Source organism: Tauraco erythrolophus, chromosome W (genome assembly GCF_009769465.1).
Source record: "Tauraco erythrolophus isolate bTauEry1 chromosome W, bTauEry1.pri, whole genome shotgun sequence".
NCBI lineage: Eukaryota > Metazoa > Chordata > Aves > Musophagiformes > Musophagidae > Tauraco > Tauraco erythrolophus.
Genome location: NC_141497.1, coordinates 9,957,658 through 9,972,560, shown reverse-complemented (window position 1 = coordinate 9,972,560; position 14,903 = coordinate 9,957,658). Strand labels below are relative to the sequence as shown.

General features: G+C 44.7%; 1 protein-coding gene across 1 annotated transcript in view; it reads right to left on the bottom strand.

The window, feature by feature from the left end:
• Positions 1-14,903, bottom strand: part of LOC147526206 (protein mono-ADP-ribosyltransferase PARP8-like) — a gene marked incomplete at its 5' end in the record, with an annotated part of 222,393 nt that overhangs the window by 142,405 nt on the left and 65,085 nt on the right. The window contains 2 exons of the mRNA XM_086630266.1: positions 12,678-12,768; positions 13,814-13,874. Of these exons, the coding sequence (XP_086486392.1) occupies positions 12,678-12,768; positions 13,814-13,874 (152 nt within the window). The remainder of the gene's footprint in view (positions 1-12,677; positions 12,769-13,813; positions 13,875-14,903) is intronic.

Below are 14,903 nucleotides of genomic sequence, written 5' to 3'. Positions count from 1 at the left end.
TTGTGCTTGGGATTGCCCTGACCCATGTGCACGACCTTGCACTTGTCCTTGTTGAACTTCATGAGGTTCTCACAGGCCCACCTCTCCAGCCTGTCAAGGTCCCTCTGGATGGCATCCCTTCCCTCCAACGTGTCCACAACACCACACAACTTGGTGTTGTCAGCAAACTTGCTGAGGGTGCACTCAATCCCACTGTCCATGTCACCAACAAAGATGTTAAATAGCACTGGTCCCAGTACTGACCCCTGAGGAACACCACTTGTCACTGGACTCCATGTGGACATTGACCCGTTGACCGCAACTCTTTGAGTGCGACCATCCAGCCAATTCCTTATCCACTGAGTGTTCCATCTGTCAAATCCATATCTTTCCAGTTTAGAGACAAGGATGTTGTGTGGGACAGTATCAAATGCTTTGGATAAGTCCAGGTAGATGATGTCAGTTGCTCTTCCCTTATCCATCAATGCTGTAACCTCATCATAGAAGGCCACCGAATTAGTCAGGCAGGATTTGCCCTTAGTGAAGCCATGTTGGCTGTCACCAGTCACCTCCTTATTTTCCATGTGCCTTAGCAGAGTTGCCAGGAGAATCTGCTCCATGATCTTGCCAGGCACAGAGGTGAGACTGACTGGTCTGTAGTTCCCTGGGTTTTCTTTTTTCCCCTTTTTAAAGATGGGGGCTATGTTTCCCCTTTTCCAGTCGGTGGGAACTTCACCAGACTGCCATGACTTCTCAAATAGGATGGATAGCGGCTTAGCAACTTCATCTGCCAGTTCCCTCAGGACCTGTGGATGCACCTCATCAGGTCCCATGGACTTGTGCACCTTCAGGTTCCTTACATGGTCTCAAACTGCTGGAGCTCTTGCCAGTGAAGACTGAGGCAAAGAAGTCATTGAGTACCTCAGCCTTCTCCATATTCCGGGTATCCAGGTCTCCCGTTTCCTTCTGGAGAGGGCCTATGTTTTCCTTAGATCTCTTTTTATCACTGGCATATCTATAGAAGTTTTTCTTGTTGTCCTTGATGTCTCTGGCCTGGTTTAACTCTATCAGGGCTTTAGCTGGTTGCTCGGACAATTCCTCTGTATTCTTCCCAGGCTACCTGTCCTTGCTTCCACCCTCTGTAGGCCTTCTTTTTGTGTCTTGAGTTGGTCCAGGAGCTCCTTGTTGATCCATGCAGGCCTCCTGGTGTTCCTACCTGACTTCCTCTTTGTTGGGATGCACTGCTCCTGAGCTTAGAAGAGATGATCCTTGAATATTAACCAGCTTTCTTGGGCCCCCCTTCCCTCCAGGACTTCATCCCATTGTACTGTAGCGAGGAGATCCCTGAAGAGGCCAAAGTCTGCTTTCCTGAAATCCAGGGTAGTGAGCTTGCTGTGCACCCTCCTTGCTTCTCTAAGTATCTTGAATTCTACCATTTCATGGTCACTGCAGCCAAGGCTGTCCTTGAGCGTCACGTTCCCCACTAGCCCTTCACTGTTAGTGAGAACACGGTCCATCAAAGCACCTCTCCTCGTTGGTTCCTCTACCACTTGGAGAGGGAAGTTATCATCCATGCATTCCAGGATCCTCCTGGATTGTTTATGCCCTGCTGTGTTGTCCTTCCAACAGATATCCAGGTGGTTGAAGTCCCCCATGAAGACCAGGCCTTGTGAACATGAGGCAGCTCCCATCTGAGTAGAGAGACTCATCCACTCTGTCTTCCTGGTCAGGTGGCCTGTAGCAGACCCCCACTACTATGTCCCCTGTTCCTACCCTCCCTTTAATCCTGACCCATAAGCTCTCAGTTGGCTCCTCATCCGTCCCCAGGTGCAGCTCCATGCACTCCAGCTGGTCTTTCATAAAGAGGGCAACACCTCCTCCTTGTCTTCCCTGCCTATCCTTCCTAAAGAGCCTGTATCCTTCTATTCTGACACTCCAGTCATAGAATTCATCCTACCATGTCTCCGTGACGCCAATAAGATCATATCCCAGCAGGTGCGCATACACTTCTAACTCCTCTTGCTTATTCCCCATGCTGCGCGCATTGGCATAGAGGCATTTAAGTTGGGCCCGAAATGAATCTGACTTCCTGGCTGGAGTGTCTGGAATTCCTTTCTGCTGCTCTTCAGTTGCTTCCAGCATATCTTTATCAATCTTGATATTACCCTCCTCCCCCTCTGAATCTAGTTTAAAGCCCTGTGAATGAGTCCCGCTCGCTGTTGTGCTAAGACCCTTGTTCCCCTCTGAGAAAGGCAAGTCTCATCCGTTGCCAGTAAGTCTGGTGCCACGTGGCCCATCCCATTGTCAAAAAAGCCAAAATTGTGGTGATGACACCAGCCACGGAGCCACATATTAATTGATTGGATGCATCTGCTTCTAGTGTCACTGCTCACAACTGGAAGGATGGAAGAAAAAATAACCTGTGCCCCCGTTCCTCTTACCAGCTTTCCTAGGGCCCTGAAGTCTCTCTTGATCGATCTTGGACTTCATGTTTCAGCTTCATCACCACCCACACAGAAGAGCAATAACTGTTAGTAGTCTGTGGGCCGTACCAGGCTAGGAAGTTTCCTAGCTACGTCTTTAACCCGGACTCCAGGGAGGCAGCAGACTTCCCTCGGAGCAGGGTCAGCCTGGCATATTGGACCTTCTGTCCCCCTCAGATGGGAGTCACCTATAACTATTACCCATTTTTTCTTCCTTGTGGAGGCGATCTTGATACAGGGGGTAGTCCTTTCTGACCCAAATTCATAATCATCATCTAAGTGCCTGATGTATGAATTCCAGTGGTCAAGGATTATACTGAATTTTCCTCAAGACCTGTCCTAACATTGGTATATCCGTATTCATTTGTCAGAAAATTGAAAGTGTCAGGGGTGAAGGTTGGAAATTAGCTCCTGGTATTACTGAAATCCTTTAATAACATTTACTAGATATAAGTGGCAGATTGAATCAAGCACTTGTTGAGAGTCTCAGGTCCTCAAGGCAGGACAACAGCCAACACATATTACGAGCACGAATAGACTTTTGTTTTACATAAGGAAGTAATGACTATAATAAAACAAAAAGGAGTGAAAACAAAAAATCTGGAGTGGGTTCAAATTACATTAGAAAATGAAAATCAGTATTTTAAAATCTATATTATTCTGATCACTCAGAAAGCCAGATTTTATTCGGAATGTCAAAGTTTATCCTTTAATTTCACTTTAATAAATTAAATTTTTAAATATAGTATAATATAATATAATATATATTATATATTTCATTCAATTTCACTTAATTCTAAGTACTGTAGATAAATTTCTCTAATGTTATTATTCAAATATAATCTCATCTTTTAAAGACAAACTGATGAATTTCTCAAAAGGGATAAATGATTTGATTAGAGGCAGATTGTCAAATTTAGGACACATGGTAGGGGGAGAATATTTTCAATGAGAATCATCATACCTAGATCAGCAATCTTAAAATCTGACATCTAGACTATAATTGTTGTCTAAGCTCTACAGACAGAGGAGACAGCCCAGTACCTCCAAAGGCTGATTCATCCTAAGGTAAGATAGGTTTCTAAGGCACATAGGAGAAACTACCCACAGGTACAATAATGAGACAAGGTATTAACTAGAAGAATGACTATCTAAAATCAGGATATTGAACAGCTACAATGTGATATGTATACCTCCCATTATGCTTTGGAGTATACTGCATTTCCGTTTCTTTTATCAATGAACAGAAAGTACTATAGGAGAGAAATATGTAGCATAAAGTTATGGCCCAGTAGTCTCAAAACAACATAATTAAGGAGGAAGAGGAATACACTGAGAAAGGGTTTTGTAAACACAAAAGATGGTGGATCTCATTGTACTTTTCTGGTAAATAAACATGGCTGCAACAGCAGCTGAGCTCATTTTTGAGAGCAGCCCTGAGGAGAAGAACTTAGGGGTGCTGATTGATGAGAAGCTCAACATGAGCTGGCAATGTGCACTTGCAACCCAGAAAGCCAACTGTATCCTCGGCTGCATCTAAAGAAGAGTGGCCAGCAGGTCGAGGGAGGTGATTCTGCCCCTCTACTCTGCTCTCGTGAGACCCCACCTGGAGTACTGCATCCAGCTCTGGAGTCCTCAACATAAGAAGGACATGGGGATGTTGGAGCAAGTCCAGAGGAGGCCACGAAAATGATCCGAGGGCTGGAGCACCTATCCTATGAAGACAGGCTGACAGAGTTGGGGTTGTTCAGCCTGGAGAAGAGAAGGCTCCAGGGTGATCTTATAGCAGTCTTCCAGTACCTGAAGGAGGCCTATAGGAAAGCTGGAGAGGGACTTTTTGCATGGGCATGTAGTAATAGGACAAGGGGCAATGACTTTAAACTGAAAGAGGGCAGATTTAGATTAGATATAAGGAAGGAATTCTTCACTCTGAGGGTGATGAAGCACTGGAACAGGTTGCCCAGAGAAGTTGTGGATGTCCCATCCCTGGAGGTGTTTAAGGCCAGGTTGGATGAGGCTTTGAGCAACCCGATATAGTGGAAGGTGTCCCTGCCCATGGCAGGGGTGTTGGAACTAAATGATCTTTGAGGTCCCTTCCAATCCAAACCATTCTATGATTCTATAAAACCAGTAGCAGTGAAGCACTTTCCTCTGGCCCTGATCTTGACTTTCTCAGTACTCAGGCACTCCCACAATCAGTCAGCTGCAGTACTGGGAACTTGGCTTCCCATTTTAACCTTGTCAATGGTGCAGAAGATATCTTCTTGTTACTTCTCATTTCACTAGATCATTTCTTACTGCATGCTGCTCTTCACTCTTCATCCACTCTTATTTGCTGCACTTCTTTATTTTTTAAATTACATTTTAATAGAAATATTCTGAATACTAACACTGCTATGGCAAATACATACTTTAAGATCTGCATATTTACAAAAAAGTTTGAAGGAATAAAATACTGGCAAAAAGACCAAAGTCAAGAAAAAAAAATAGAGACTGATGTAATGAAATGCTTATTTGAATGAACAGAATACAGCTTATAGTTAGAATCAGCAGACGACATATCCTATAAAAATAGCTCATTGGGACAGATTTTGCTAAACATTTTATGACTGGAAATATCTTTTCATTTTCCAGAGTCAGAATTCTCCCATAGATACAAGCCTGAACTAACAGGTTGCACTGGAAGCCTCTAAAGCCGGGCAAGATATGATCTAAATTACAGACTTAGTTCTGACTTCCCATTGTAAAAATATATCCGAAGTTTACTCTTGCATATGAATGTTTCCAGATCTTCAGTCTCAGTTGATTCTTCATGAGTTCGACCATTTTTACTGTCATGAGGAAGCTTTACTCACATAACAACCAGAGAGTAGGATGTCAATATAACATTTAAAATTCTCATTCAAATTTAAAGATCCCCAGAGTTCACAGAGTCATACAGAAATCAGAAGCTGGCAGGATAATTATCATGGCCTGATTCTTTGAAGGTGCATGAAAAACGGCATATTAATGTGCTGCACAGATCTATGTATGTCTACCTTATCAGGGATATCTACATCTGCGATGATGATACCTGATTTCCAAAATCAGGAAATCACATACTATGAACTGTCAATCTTTATTCCTTAATCCCTGGTTCCTAGGGGAAGCAGCTGCATTTCAAAGGATATAAAGAAAAAAAGTTCCAAAATTCAACCTATGAAAATTAAAACTAGATGCCCACGTCATTACTGAAGGCCTAGCCATGCAAATATATTTTATATATTTCATGCAAATATATTTTATATATTTATAAATAAGTATAATTTCAAACCAGTAGGACTGCTCTCAGCAGTAGATTTGAGCACATGTAGAGTCAAAGATTTGGCAGTTGTCGTGGGTTAAGTTGAAAACTTCCCCCCCACACACAGCCGGTCACTCCCCCTCCCCCATCCCAAGGAATGAGGGAGAGAATTAAGGGATAAACGGGAAACCCGTGGGTTGAGATAAGAATCATTTAATACAGATGATTTAATACACAGTGTAGATGCTCACCACCCCCTCGTATGCGAAGCCCGTCCCGTACCGAAGCTGCAATCCTGGACGAACACGAGGCCCCGAAATAGAGAGGGGCAGAGAGAGCGAGAGAGAGAGAGAGAGAGAAAAGAAAGAAAAACAGCAGAGCAACAGCGCAGCAAGCGCAAAAGAGCAAAAGTGCAAAAGAGCCAAAGTGCAAAAGCCCTTCTTCCAGGTTGACCCTCGCTTTTATACTGGGCATGACGCTGCATGATATGGAATACTAATTGGCCAGTTTGGCCTTCAGTCTTAAGTTCCACACAAATCACAAAGGGAATCGTGGCCCACTTGTCCCGGCTATGTTCCCCCCTTATCCCGCTGTGCTTCTGCACTCCGGCACACTGAAAAGTCCTTGGCAGCTTGCTATCAGCGTTCTTCTCAGAGTGAGCCTCTGAGTAAAACCAAAACACGGAGCTCTTCTAGCTGTTAAAAAAAAACTCTGTCCCAGCTAAAACTAGGACAGTATCCACCCCTTATTCCATACCATGCATGTCATGCTCAAACCTTACATATATACTATTCCCTTAGCCATGGGTCATCCCTCCAAAATGTGTCTTCATCTGTTGTAGCAGTCTCTCAGGGCAGGAAAGATGACATGGAATTCGCTCAGTCGGTAGAACAGATGACATGTAGTCTTTGCTGCGTGTGGCGCCTGGAGCTCGTAGTTGGTATATCTGGCCGCTGTCTGCAGGTTGAAAATGTTGATCTCGAAGAAGTTGCTGGGTGTTTGGAATCGGTTCTGATTCTGACGAAGTTCATTCTTCATTAACCTGGATGATTCTTAATATAATGACATTAGTACAATGTGACAACCATAGCAATGATGGTATGCAGGGACAGGGTTATTCAGCAATTAATATCACACAATTCAATTCATTTTATCATCTATTTTCACCCAACATCAAATCCCCTTGAGGTACACATTGGACTTCCCCGTCCTTCTGCATCACCCACCAAGTGCACTCAGGTCCCTGAGCAAAAGCGATCCCACGAATGGGTTTACCTTTACCCGAGGCAGGAATAACCCAAACTGTCTTCCCGAGTATATTCCTCATGTGCACTACAGGGACTTTATCTCCTTCTACAGTACGTAGAAGTTCTGATTGGGCAGGACCAGCTCGATTGGCAGATCCTCTAGTGTTGACTAACCAGGTGGCTTTTGCTAAATGCGTATCCCAATGTTTGAAGGTTCCACCACCCATTGCTTTCAGCATGGTTTTTAGCAATCCATTATATCGTTCAATCTTCCCAGAAGCTGGTGCATGATAGGGGATGTGATATACCCACTCGATGCCATGCTCTTTGGCCCAGGTGTCTATAAGATTGTTATGGAAATGAGTCCAGTTGTCTGACTCAATTCTTTCTGGGGTGCCATGCTGCCACAAGACTTGCTTTTCAAGGCCCATGATAGTGTTCCGGGCGGTGGCATGGGGCACAGCATATGTTTCCAGCCATCCAGTGGTCGCTTCCACCATTGTGAGCATGTAACGCTTGCCACTGCGAGTTTGTGGAAGTGTGACATAGTCAATTTGCCAAGCCTCTCCATATTGATATTTCAACCAACGCCCTCCATACCAAAGAGGTTTCAACCGCTTGGCTTGCTTGATTGCAGCACACGTTTCACATTCATGGATCACCTCTGCAATAGTGTCCATAGTTAGGTCCACCCCTCGATCACGAGCCCATTTGTATGTGGCGTCCCTTCCTTGATGGCCTGAGGCATCATGGGCCCAACGAGCTAGAAATTTTTCACCTTTATGTTGCCAGTCCAGATCCACCTGAGCCACTTTAATCTTGGCGGCCTGATCCACCTGTTGATTGTTTGCATGTTCTTCTGTGGCCCGACTCTTGGGTACATGAGCATCTACATGTCGTACTTTTACAATCAGCTTCTCTACTCGAGCAGCAATGTCTTTCCACAACGGGGCAGCTCAGATGGGTTTACCTCTGCGTTGCCAGTTGCTCTGCTTCCATTGCCGTAGCCATCCCCACAGGGCATTTGCTACCATCCAAGAGTCGGTATAGAGATAGAGCATTGGCCACTTTTCTCGTTCAGCGATGTCTAAAGCCAGTTGGATGGCTTTCACCTCTGTGAACTGACTTGATTCGCCTTCTCCTTCGGTAGCTTCTGCGACCTGTCGGGTAGGGCTCCATACAGCAGCTTTCCATTTTCGATGTTTTCCTACAAGGCGACAGGATCCGTCAGTAAACAGAGCGTATTTCTTCTCATTGTCTGATAGTTCATTATATGGTGGAGCCTCCTCAGCACGTGTCACCTCCTCCTCCTCTGGTGACATTCCAAAGTTTTTACCTTCAGCCCAGTTAGTGATCACTTCCAAAATTCCTGGGCGATTGAGGTTTCCTATCTGAGCTCTTTGTGTGATCAGCGCGATCCACTTGCTCCATGTGGCATCAGTTGCGTGGTGTGTAGACGGGATGCTCCCTTTGAACATCCAGCCGAGCACTGGCAATCGGGGTGCCAGGAGCAGCTGTGCTTCTGTACCAATCACTTCAGAAGCAGCTCGGACTCCTTCATATGCTGCCAATATCTCTTTTTCAGTTGGAGTATAGTTGGTTTCGGATCCTTTGTATCCTTGACTCCAAAACCCAAGAGGTCGACCTCGCGTCTCCCCTGGTGCTTTTTGCCAGAGACTCCAGGTAGGACCATTCTCCCTGGCTGCAGTGTAGAGTACGTTTTTGACATCTTGTCCTGTCCAGACTGGTCCCAGGGCTACCGCATGGACTATTTCTTGTTTAATTTGTTCAAAGGCTTGTTTTTGCTCTGGGCCCCATTCAAAATTATTCTTCTTTCGGGTTATTTGATAGAGGGGTTTTACAATCTGGCTGTAGTCGGGAATATGCATTCGCCAGAAACCCACAATGCCTAAGAAAGCTTGTGCTTCCTTTTTGGTGGTTGGTGGGGACATAGCTGTTAATTTATTAATAACATACATTGGGATTTGACGACGCCCATCTTGCCATTTTATTCCCAAAACCAGAATCTCCTATGTAGTTCCCTTGACCTTACTCTGTTTTATGGCAAAGCCTGCTTTCAGAAGGATTTGGATTATCTTTTCACCTTTCTCAAAAACTTCTTCTGCTGTGTTGCCCCATACAATGATGTCATCAATGTATTGCAAATGTTCTGGGGCATCACCCTGTTCCAGTGTGGTCTGGATCAGTCCATGGCAAATAGTGGGGCTGTGTTTCCACCCCTGGGGCAGTCGATTCCAGGTATACTGGATGCCCCTCCAAGTGAAAGCAAACTGTGGCTTGCATTCCGGTGCCAAAGGAATTGAGAAGAATGCATTAGTGATATCAACTGTAGCGTACCACCTGGCTGCCTTTGACTCCAGTTCATACTGAAGTTCCAGCATATCTGGCACGGCAGCACTCAATGGTGGTGTAACTTCATTCAAGCCACGATAGTCTACCGTCAGTCCTCCACTCGCCATTGGACTTACGTACAGGCCATATAGGGCTGTTAAAAGGTGAGCGGGTCTTTGTGATGACTCCTTGACTCTCCAGTTGACGAATCAACTTATGGATAGGAATTAGAGAGTCTCGGTTGGTACGATATTGCCGTCGGTGCACTGTTGTATTAACAATTGGCACCTGTTGTTCTTCGACCCTCAGTAACCCCACAGCAGAAGGGTCCATTGAGAGACCAGGCAAAGTAGACAGCTGCCTGCCTTCTTCTGTCTCTACTGCAGCTATGCCAAAAGCCCACCGATACCCTTTTGGGTCTTTGAAATACCCTCTCTTAAGATAATCTATGCCAAGGATGCACGGTGCTTCTGGGCCAGTTACAATAGGGTGTTTTTGCCACTGCTCTCCAGTTAGGCTCACTTCAGCCTCTAACACAGTCAGTTGTTGAGACCCCCCTGTCACTCCAGAAATACAGATGGATTCTGCCCCTCTGAAGTTCGACGGTATCAAGGTGCATTGGGCACCAGTATCCACTAGAGCCTTATAGTTTCTGGGGTATGATGTGCCAGGCCACCGAATCCACACAGTCCAGTAAACTCGATTATCCCTCTCCTCCACCTGGCTGGAGGCAGGGCTCCTCTAGTGCCTATTATCATATTCATCAGAGGAATCAGCAGGATTAGAGTTAGGGTGGCTAGGAGGATCAGCCCTCCCATTTTGACTAGTGGACTGCTCACTGTAGACTGGGGCAACAGCTGTCCTGGAGGAACTGGAGAAAGTTCTATTTCTGTTGGTTCTTCCTCCCAACTGGCGTACCCTGGCCTCTAAAGCGGAGGTGGGTTTTCCATCCCACCTTCTCATGTCTTCTCCATGATCACGGAGGTAGAACCACAGCTCACCCCGTGATCTGTACCGTCTCTCTTGTCTCTCACGAGGAGGGTAACGCCTGGTTCTGACAGCTGAAATTCTAGAACGTTCAGGTGGTGGGAAATCTACTTTTTCTCTTAATTCTCAGACCTCCTCAGACAGCTTTTCCACAGCCGCAACACAGGTTCATATAGAAGTATTATCATCATATCGTCGGAGGTAGGTGACCAGATTACCTACGGATAGTGGTGCTTCATCGTCTCCGAAGTCCATTATTGCCAATGAGGTGGAATATGCTGATGGCGCACTCCGTATAATCTTCTGCCACATTGGTCGTGTGCACCGGACGTCATCTGGATCTTCGAGTCTTGGTCCGCTTCTCGAGTCAAGATAAATCAACTCTCGCACAGCCAGTTCTCTCAGATACTGAATAGCTTTTTCTATGTTGGTCCACTTGCTTACATTACATGGCACCTCGTCCTTGTAGGGATACCTTTCCTTTATAGCTGCCAGGAGCCATCTCCAGAGGCTGCGGACTTGTGTGTGCCTTCCAATTGCTTTATCAATGCCTCCATCCATGGCAAGGGCTCCTAGCTGCCTGGCTTCTTTACCATCTAACTCCAGACTATTGGCTCCCATGTCCCAGCATCTGAGCAACCAAGAGACAATGGGCTCACCTTTAAGACGGCCATAATCTTTTCGAATATCTCGCAGCTCGCTCATTTTTAGAGATCTGGTGGTTATCATCTCATCTATGATGTCACTTCTCCTCCATTGAGATTTTCTCTGGGGCGAAACAGAACGCTCCCGCTTCATTTCTCGTGATGGCTCTTCATCATCATCATCCTCTCCTCTGCGTTCTGACTTTCGCACACATTTCCTCGGTTGCTCTTCCTCCAATCGTTGTGATGGCCCTGGTTGCTCTTCTTTGTCTGGTTGCTCTGGTGGCCCTGATTGCTCTTCCTCATTTGGTTGTTGTGATGGTCCTGATTGCTCTTCTTCATCTTCTAACTTTTGTATACATTTTCTTTTCCTTACGGGGGCAACTGATACCGTTGTAGTCTGAGTAGCTATAGTGCTTGTCATGGGAGTCGAGATGACAAGCACAATAACCCGAGAAATAAATTGATATACACCCCTAAATGGCCGATTGACTTTGAATATATAAATAATTAAACATATATTCAGGAGACCTTGCAGGACAATCAAACCGGTTAAATTATTCCAATGATGTTCGGCATTATCAAAATCAACGTAAGCTTTTGTGAATGAAAAGTCACCAGTATAATTGGCGATGATATCCTCCAGGTGACACTCAAAATTAATAAACGAGCTCCACATCACCATCCCCCTCTGCACCGCCGAATACAAAGACTGAGCCGGTCCCAGCACCGATGATCTTATCAGAGTTACACCGTACAGTATAGCAAGACCCTTAATTACCGATAACATACTTTTCATGCCAGTCCAACACCCAGAGCCAGAAAACCGCATAAACATTCCGCCTAACATCATATAGGGTAAATAAGACAATAAATTATAAATGTCCGGTAACATGTATGCGAGCATAACAAACAGCATTCCAGCCAGCAACATCGTTATCTCAACCCCTTCGGGCCCCACGTTGGGCGCCAATTAAGACTGTTGTCGTGGGTTAAGTTGAAAACTTCCCCCCCACACACAGCCGGTCACTCCCCCTCCCCCACCCCCAGGAATGAGGGAGAGAACTAAGGGATAAACGGGAAACCCGTGGGTTGAGATAAGAATCATTTAATACAGATTATTTAATACACAGTGCAGATGCTCACCACCCCCTCGTATGCGAAGCCCGTCTCGTCCCGAAGCTGCAATCCTGGACGAACGCGAGGCCCCGAAATAGAGAGGGGCAGAGAGAGCGAGAGAGAGAAGAAAGAAAAACAGCAGAGCAACAGCGCAGCAAGCGCAAAAGAGCAAAAGTGCAAAAGAGCCAAAGTGCAAAAGCCCTTCTTCCCGGTTGACCCTCGCTTTTATACTGGGCATGACGCTGCATGATATGGAATACTAATTGGCCAGTTTGGCCCTCAATCTTAAGTTCCACCACAAATCACAAGGGGAATCGTGTCCCCCTTGTCCCAGCTATGCTCCCCCCTTATCCCTCTGTGCTTCTGCACTCTGGCACACTGAAAAGTCCTTGGCAGCTTGCTATCAGCGTTCTTCTCAGAGTGAGCCTCTGAGTAAAACCAAAACACGGAGCTCTTCTAGCTGTTAAAAAAAAACTCTGTCCCAGCTAAAACTAGGACAGCAGTGAATGAATATCTGTCACCTAGTACATGGCTCAGACTGGGACACCATACAAAGCACATGAAGAATACACAGGTAACTAACCTGGACCATTTAAGTACTGTGTAAGTGAACAGTGCAATCGCACTATTATAGGTTCTGTGCGAATTACATCCCAAGCCACAGCAATTTCTTCCTAGTTCAAGATAAAAAGAAAACAACAGAGACCATTAGCCATCATGAGGAAGTGTTGCATTTTGCCAGTCTACCTTAGAGTTGTTATAAACACCATCTGTCCATTTACCCAGTCATGGAATATCTACTCCAATTTTAAACTTGAGACTTAGGACAAGCTATTGCCTGATGATGCCCCTAAGAGGAGTGTTAGACTGCTTTCAGTCCTTGACTATGCTCATTTAAACACAGTGCAGGTAGACATGTTCTCATCTATCAAGAGATACTGCTGAGAAGCTGAGAAGCAAAGGAGCAAATAAAGATGGAAAGGAAACTCATCCCAGAACATAGGGCAAAGGAAATGTTTGCTCCTTCTTAAGACTGATTAAAATAATTCAAGGTATGGTCAGATTTTCTTAAATTTTAGAAGAGTCTGAGAACTTATGTGCTGTGCTGACCTGAGAATATGACATATCTGTGCAAAAGCTAATGATGCCCCTAAAAGCACTAATTTTCATTCTGCATCTAGAGGACAGGAAGTTACTGCACAGATGAGGTGAGGAAAGTGTGGAGTTAATGACAGCATAACCGTTACAGAAGCTATGTTGCCAGTTGACAGAACCACTGTCCTGTCTCCTTTGCCACTCAAGCTTCTCCCTAATCAGCTGCAGATGTTGAGAAGCACACAGGAAAGCTCCAGCCAAGATCGTCTTCCCTCCAGGACTCTATGAAGTGCTTTCACCTAACTAATGTCTAGGATAGCAAAAAAAAAAAAAAAAAAATTATTTCATTCATATCAGTTAAAACATTTACCATTCCCAAAGCATATTTGAAAGGAAATACATATGCAGTAAATAAAATCCTGCAAAACATTTTAACAATGTGATCATAAAAGGAAAAGGAAACCTTTCCACTGAGTAGCAATCAATGAATCAATGTGACAGCCACCTGTGAAGATCAAGCCTCTGAAAAAGGAAAGTCTCAGGGGTTGTCTAGAAAGCCTGATGTGTAGCAGAATTAAATGGATATTAATGTTCATTATGTAATCCTGTGATTAGATTACTTACATCAAGAAAGCTAACATCAATATGCAGATCAATATCTACATCATCAATGGCTCCATATTCCCTGAAAAGAAAGAATTACATTACATTAGAACTCTTTAAGTTACTCCTCAGCCCAGAAGTACTTATAACAGAGAAGATTTTATACAGGATAATCTTGTCTGTAAAATCAGAATGGTGATAAAATGCACGTCTACATAGACTGGATCAATATTCCCAGTGGGTGACTGTCTGCTGCACTGAAGCCTTCTTTCAATAGATCTTGCTTAAATAGGCTAAATATTTTTTCTACTAATTCCCCCAAATTCTCTCTCCATTGCTGCTATGTATTTTTGTCTCACATATTGCACAAAAAATCAAGAAAACAATAATGGTCACATGCTGCTCCTATTTGTGATGAAAGAAAACCCTAGTTAATTTTCAAAAGTATTTAGAAGTATTTAGTAAAAAGTATTTAGTAATGTATTTTAGTATTTAGTAAATAATATTAAAAGTATTTAGAATATTTAGTATTTCTTTTTAGAAAAGAATTAGAGACCGAGGCAACAAAGGGAACCTTGTGGTTGGTGTCTACTACAGGCTGCCTGATCAAGGGGAGCCTATTGACAAGGCCTTCTTACTCCAGCTACAGGAGGCATCGTGCTCGTAGACTCTCGTCCTGCTGGGAGATTTCAACCACCCCGACATCTGCTCGAAAAGTAGCACGGTGAGCTATAGGCAATCCAGGAGACTCCTGGAGTGCATTGAGGATAGATAACTTCTTAAGCCAGGTAATAGACAGCCCTACCAGAGGGGATGCGATACTGGACCTGTTGGTCACCAATGCAAGTGAGCTAACCGGTGATGTCAAGATTGGAGGCAGCCTGGGCTGCAGTGATCATGCACTGGTGGAGTTCACAGACCTGAAGGATATGGATCAGGCGAAGAGTAAAGTCAGGATCCTGAATTTTAGGAAAGCAAACTTCCAGCTGTTCAAGGAGTTAGTCAATAGGACCCCCTGGGAAACTGCCCTCAGGGATAAGGGAGCAGAACAGAGCTGGAAGATCTTTAAGGACGCTTTCCATAGAGTGCAAGAGCTCTCGATCCCCAGGTG